General features: G+C 42.3%; 1 protein-coding gene across 1 annotated transcript; it reads left to right on the forward strand.

The window, feature by feature from the left end:
- The first annotated feature begins 3,507 nt into the window (after positions 1 to 3,507).
- Positions 3,508 to 6,640, forward strand: LOC115790476 (homeodomain-interacting protein kinase 3-like). Its single transcript, XM_030744282.1, has 8 exons — positions 3,508 to 3,922; positions 4,056 to 4,247; positions 4,342 to 4,523; positions 4,682 to 4,805; positions 4,911 to 5,030; positions 5,143 to 5,229; positions 5,341 to 5,528; positions 5,935 to 6,640. The coding sequence occupies exons 1-8, from the start codon at positions 3,710 to 3,712 to the stop codon at positions 6,638 to 6,640; spliced, it is 1,812 nt and encodes a 603-aa protein (XP_030600142.1). The 5' UTR covers positions 3,508 to 3,709.
- The last annotated feature ends 333 nt before the right edge of the window (positions 6,641 to 6,973 follow it).

A 6,973-nucleotide genomic window follows, 5' to 3' on the forward strand; every position in this document is an offset into this window, starting at 1 on the left:
TCCAGTCAAGTCGCTGTGCCCCCTGAGGCTGAATTCTACTGATACGCTTCAAGTTACACAAATTCATACAATTTGTTAATGAAAACGTAAACAGCCACGTCACTGGTAAATAATTTCAGTGCGAGCTCAGTTTAATGATTCAGTTTAGGCTCCTGCAGCGATCGTGGTGAGCAGCAGGACTGACTATTGAGCGGAGGGTGGATTCAGGTCAGATTTGGTTTGGTTGGTTCCTGGGAGTGCATCAGGAGCAACCACTTGACCCCAAATATGCTGGTGTCCTTTTACCATTGCTCTGTAGAGAGCATCTTGACCTACTATCTGTGCGTGTGGTTCAACATCTGCGCAGCAGCAGACAGAAAAACACTCCAGAGTCATTATTACGGCTCAAAAGATCGCAGGCTGTCCCTTGCCCTCCCTCCAGGAATTGTTCAATGCCCGCTGCCAGAGGAGGGCACAGAACATCCTCCGGGATCCCTCACACCCTCACATCCCTCACAGCTAGAATGACATCTAGAAGGTCTGGGTTTGATTCCACCTTGGCCTGGATCTCTCACTATGTGGAGTTTGCATGTTCCCCCCCTGTGCAAGGCTCTGTGATTTTACGTGGCCTACCACTTCATGGCTCAGTTGCTGTTGTCCCCAATCGCTTCCACGTTGTTGTAATACCACTAACAGTTGACTGTGGAATATTTAGTAGTGAGGAAATTTCATGACTGGAATATACAGATGGCATCCTATCACGGTACCATGCTGGAATTCACTGAACTCCTGAGAGCGACCCATTCTTTCACAAATGTTTGTAGGAGCAGTCTGCATGCCTAGGTGCTTGGTTTATGTACCTGTGGCCATGGAAGTGATTGGAACACCTGAATTCAATGATTTGGTTGGCTGAGTGAACATTTTTGGCAATATACCACAGTGTAACTGTAAGGATCGGAGCTAACCCTTGATAGTGGTGTTATTCCAGCTCTCTCAGTTTTATAGACTAGTTTTTTACTGTTATTCAAATTCAGATGTTCCCTTTGAAAAAATATAAAGCTGTAGTCTGTTAAGGAGCAACACATAAGAAAAAGTCTGTACAGTTACAGAATGAAAGCACTTTTATAGTTTTATCTTCTCAGGTTTACACGGTCTAATATAGGAGTTGTTTGTTGACGATCCAAGTAATAGTTTAGTACTCTAATGGAGTTATTGTCAATACCTGTTAATATGAAGTTTATGAGATATGAGAAAGAAGAAAGCCTTTTTATTTTGAAAAGAAATGAAAGCAGATCTACCACAGGAACGGCATTCATACCCAAATGATTTCAAATTCTGCAACAAAAAAAAAAAATCAATGGGGGTAATGATTTCTGGCTGTCACATGGCTCAAATCACTCTGCTGGGGTAGCCACCCTCAAAGGCAGATTCAAAGGAAAAAGTTTGGAATTAATAAGCAACCCCAAATGCCACTGGCTTTTTCCAGGTGGATCAACTGACCGAAAGTGTTTTTTCATATACTATCGAGCTATTCTACTCTATGAATCTATTTTGTTAGAGGCTGTATTAACTGGCAGCATGGTGGAGGATTAACACTGGTTAACACTGGTGCCTCAGAGCAAGAAGGTCCTGGTTTGAATCCACCAGCCAGCCTTTCTGTTTGCATGTTCTCCCCATGGCTGTGTGGGTTCTCTCCAGCTTCCCCCCACAGTCCACAATATGCAGTTAGTGGGGTTAGGTTAATCTGTGATTCTAAATTGTCCATAGGTGTGAATTTGAGCCTGAATAGTTGTCTGTGTCAGCTCTGCAACAGGCTGGCAACCTGTCCAGGGTGCACCCTGCCTCTCGCTCTATGATATTCTTTTCAGGGTTGCAGGGGGGCTGGAGGCTAAGAGGATGGATGGACTTTATAGAAAAAAGGCCCACATTTGTGCTGAGTGAGAAAAAAAAATCTTACACAGCAGACATAAAAAAACTATTTAGATGAGCACAAAGAAGAACAGACTGGAATGAGCCAAAAACAAAAAAACAATAAACAAGACAAAAAATCTAGGAAATCAGGAAGGACTAATGATATTAAATCCTCTCACAACTGAAAGGTCCAAAATTCATTGGGAAACAGATTTGGGGGTTGAGCTTAGCAGTGAAATATGGTCGAGGGCTTTTTCACAAATACAAAAAAAACATTTATCTGCAATAGACTCAGGGAGAACCAATTTAGAATTCTTCACGGGCTACAGCGTACTCCGCAGTTTACACATAAACTTCACTCTCAATATTCACCTCTCTGTTTAAAATGTAACACAGTTGTGGGCGACTACTATCATTGTATCTGGCAATGTGTATCGATAAACAGGTTTTGGAAGAACGTTGTCACAGAACTCCATTCTATTTTTCATCAAACTATTCCTATGGATCCTAGGTTGTTTCTTTTTGGTTTGTCTGTGCATGGCCTGATCCTGACGCCTGAGCAGATGATGTTACTATGCAAACTTCTACATCTGGCAAGACGTTTCATTCTGTTACAGTGGATCCAAGGACAGCCCCCTTTTGTTACACAATGGTACAGAGAGACATTTAGGGTCTTCACAATGGAGCGCCTCAGTGCCCTAATAAAGGGTAATTTGGGTGCCTTTTATAAAATATGGAAACCCCTTTTGGATTATTTACCTCAGGATTTAACCTCCTGAGACCCGAGCTTCTGTTTGCAATGCATTTTCAATTTCTCCCAGATATTTGTGATTAGATGGACCTGAAATGTATATATACTAAGCTTCCTCTTTGAACAAGAAGTTGTTACATGGTTGTTACATACTTTTTGTGAGAAAAAAAGATGTCCTCAGATGTGGACACAGGGATTATTTTATAGCATAACACAACAAAAACAACACGACTTAAAGTATTAAATACTCTTGAGTACAATGAAATATAAGGTGCAGCAAAGCCAAAATGTAATGTCTCCATAGGTGGACGCAGGGTCTCAGGAGGTTAAATGATATACTTTGCAAAGGAGGGTCACATTTTATTTTCAGACATAACCAGTGTTAAGTGTACTTTATTTTACGTATGTTCTGTGCTGGCCTGTTCTGGGGTTTTTTGGTTTGGTTTGGTTTTTCCTTTTTCTCTCTTGTTATTTTTGCATAATAAGTAAATCCATCCATCCATCCATTCACTTCCGCTTTTCCTGGTCAGGGTCGCGGGGGGGCTGGAGCCTATCCCAGCTGTCATAGGGCGAGAGGCAGGGTACACCCTGAACAGGTCGCCAGCCTGTCACAGGGCCAACACAGAGAGACGAACAACCTTTCACACTCACATTCACACCTATGGGTGTGTGTGTGTGTGAATGTGAATAATAAGTAAATGTTCAATAAAATATATTAAAGAAAAAAAACAGAGTTAAAAGGGGTGAATGAAGAAGAAACATTCACAGTGCATCCTGGGAAATCCCCAGCAACCTAGGCCTACAGTATAGCAGTATAACCATATGTCTATGAGTATAACTATGGAAAGGTTCAGGGTTACCTGATCCAGTCAGAACCTTTAACTATGATGTTATAAAGTCACAGATCAAAGCCACGGAATGTAGAATGTTGTCAAGACTGTAACTAGAGTGAAGACAGTTTCACCAAACTTTCGGATTACAACACGAAAGATCAACAAGCTCGTATTTCTCGAAACATAGGAGATTTTATCTACAAGATAAACCAAACCTTGAGTGTTTATCCCTGTAATGGCATCAGTCATGTGCTCCAACGTACATGCCAGAGACAAGTTAGTCCCTGGAAGCTGGCTCACCTCTGAATTCTCCACCTACCAAGTATCAACTATCCTTGGAGAGGGGACTTTCGGCAAGGTTGTAAAATGTGTCAGGATGGCTGACAAGAAAACTGTAGCCATCAAAGTAACAAAAAAAGAAGCCTTTGAATGGATGGCAAAGGAAGAGGTATAAACTGCTCCTTACAATTTCTGTTTCAAAGATGTGCGTAGTGGATGCGAAAACTGTCTTTGCAGAAATACTTATTGTGCAGTACAAATGTCAAACTAATGTTAAACCCATCTGTGACCTATGTTTCCAGCTGGATATCCTATACAAACTCAGCCTGTATAACTCCCATGAACACAACTTGACTGAATGGCACCGGGCTTTTATAGATAGTGGCCGTACATGTCTGGAGTTTGAGTGTCTAGACAAAAGTCTTTTTGACTTCATGCAAGAAAGACATTTCCAACCGCTGAGTTTAATGGCAATTCGACCAATCGTCGTGCAGGTATGTTTAACTCTGTGATTCTTCATATTAATAAGTGCTTTCAAAATGGAAACTGATCAAATTTAATCATGACATTTTCTTTGGTACCTTTCAGATGGCAGTAGCTCTGAAACATCTCAAGTCTGTTGGAATTATACACGCAGACCTCAAATTACAGAATGTGATGTTAGTCAATCACCAACAAGAGCCGTACCGAATTAAAGTGATTGACTTTGGCCTGGCTTGTGAGACCTCAGCTGCGACAGTGGGTTCTTACATTCAGAGCCGTCCATATCGGTGAGTAGCTGGACTCAAATCTGATCTTACTCACACAATCACACAAACCTCCTGAGTCTGTGGTTTCTGTTAGCTGTAGTATAAATCATACTTAGCCAAATGATCGAGATTGACAACAAATGTAACAATTACAATCATTGCTCTTTGTCCTAAATCAGGTCCCCAGAGATTATTCTAGGCCTTCCATTTACAGAGGCCATAGACGTTTGGTCTCTGGGAAACATTGCTGCCTATCTGTACCTCGGTTCCCTGCTGTACCCTGGCTATACTGAATATGATATGGTGAGTAAACAGTAGCCCTAGAGTCTGCTTTTTGCTTGACTGAAATATATGACAAAAGTCTGCGCTGGACTCCCAGTTTGACTACATTTTTTGCTGTATTTACAGATGAACTACATAGTAGAAACCCAAGGGAACCCACCAGAAAAAATGTTAAGCTCTGGGCTAAAGACCTCCTGCTTTTTCTACAAAGAGTTCAATTCCACCACCAGCAACTGGAAACTCAAGGTACCCACCACTTCACCAATGCGCTGCTTATTCCTATATGTCAGTCTCTGAACTCACTTGCAGTCTACTTCTTTTCTAACCCTTGATTTTTAACATATCCCTATCTTTTCAGACGCCTGAACAATTTTTTGAAGAGTCAGGGATTAAGCCCACAGAGAGAAGAGGAAGAAACTTTACATCTCTGAATGACCTCTTACATGTATGTACACTTTGGCCGTACAGTGGGTACAAAAAAAAAAGGGAAAAACTTATGTCACTCAAACACTCAAGTTTTTTTTGGTTGACATTTGTTGCTTTCTTCATCTTTCAGTTCCAGCAACTCGGGGCTCAGACATTTACAGATAAAGCTGCAGAAATGTGTGATCTCTTGATGTTTGTTGAAATGGTGAAAGAAATGCTTCAGCTTGATCCTGAAAGACGGATTACACCCCAACAGGTGCTGGACCATTCTTTCGCCAAAATGAACCACATAGGGTACTTGTACGACCTGAGCTCCTAGTAAGTCAACGCTTTTTATTTACAACGATTGTTCTCCCTTAACCTCCCATGTACAACACATTTCCCCACAGATCATACGTTAAAAAGAAAGGAAGTACACCCTCTTTCGATTCTAAGCTTTAACTTTGTTCTTAACAGGTTTAAATTTAGGTAAACACAACCTTGGGTAGACAGTAACACAACATTACCCTCTTAACTGCTATGTAAACAATAAGGGTGTACTTAGTTTTTCACACGCTTGTCATGGAATAATGTCAGGCTTTGTAGTTCATCTGGGGTTGTATTTACCCCATTTTAATCCTGGATAAGGACCAGATTCAACTTTTTAATTGAAAGAAAATATGTGAAAATATTTCATGCATATGAGTGAATAATTTACAATATTGAATGGTTCACTGTCTTGCAGTGTAAAGTCCTGCTATCAGCACATGGACATCTGTAAGGAAAAGAGCACAGTGTCTTCGGATAGTGGGACAGGAGTGAGCGGGTCTCTGCAGCAGCCCGTCTCTGAGAGCAGACAACCTGCCCAACAGAGGCTTCCTCCCCCTGCAGCTGAGAGCAAATTCCTAGTGGGACCCCCTTCCTCCAAGACCACCAGCCCATCAGAACAAAACTGTCCTCCCCCTTCAGATCAGAAGAGCAGCCCCAAGTGCTTCAGGCCCAGTCACTCTGAAACTGCCCAGACAGTTTCAGTCTCAAACTTAAAAAGAAAGCGCCCTGATGAGGATATAAAGGACACCAGTCAGCCAGTGAAATGGAGGAGGATTGACTGGAAAGATGTGGGTGAAAAAATACCCACCTCTTCCGAATATGAGAGGTCAGACCACGACCAAAGGGAACTCCAGGGTTCTCCGGGGCCATCCTGCTCAAACAACAGGACACAGAGTTCCAGCTCAGGGATTAAGAGGAACCTTGATCATTGGAAAACTGCTTTCAACAGACCGCATAAGAGGGCCAGAAAACACGATGAAGGCAGTTGGAGCTGCTTTTCCCGTCAGACCCGTAAGAGAGATCCAAAATGCAGTCCAGCTGAGGACCACCGCTGCAGAGAAGCAAGAAGGAGGAGCAGCAGAGTGCCATCCAATTCCTCCCACAAATCAAGAGTGTCGTGACAAAGTGGATGATATGCTCCAAAAGTCATCTCGCTCTTAAAGTAAATGTTCAGTTAGCAATTCAAAGCAATATGTTAATAGGTGAAACTCGACGTAATGCAGGGTCAATCTACAGCGTTAGACAGTTGACCCTGAATCATCCCTTAGTCTTCCTGCTTACCATGATGCACTAATCCCATGATGCTTCTGCACTGCTGCATGTCATTAACTTTTGTCCTCTCTTTCCAACAGTTTGTGTTCTCTCCTTGTCTCTGTACTCTGTCTCTCTTCTCTCTTTTCTTTCCTCTCACCCCCAACCGGTCGCGGCAGATGGCCGCCCCTCCCTGAGCCTGG

This window comes from Archocentrus centrarchus, chromosome 13, assembly GCF_007364275.1.
Source record: "Archocentrus centrarchus isolate MPI-CPG fArcCen1 chromosome 13, fArcCen1, whole genome shotgun sequence".
NCBI classification, from domain to species: Eukaryota; Metazoa; Chordata; class Actinopteri; order Cichliformes; family Cichlidae; genus Archocentrus; species Archocentrus centrarchus.

Excerpts from the sequence above, each read along its gene's own strand:
- LOC115790476 (XM_030744282.1), top strand. The coding sequence starts at position 3,710 with ATGGCATCAGTCATGTGCTCCAACGTACATGCCAGAGACAAGTTAGTC. Across the intron at positions 4,806-4,910 it reads GCTATACTGAATATGATATG|ATGAACTACATAGTAGAAAC; the intron begins GTGAGTAAACAG and ends CTGTATTTACAG. Across the intron at positions 5,230-5,340 it reads CTCTGAATGACCTCTTACAT|TTCCAGCAACTCGGGGCTCA; the intron begins GTATGTACACTT and ends TTCATCTTTCAG.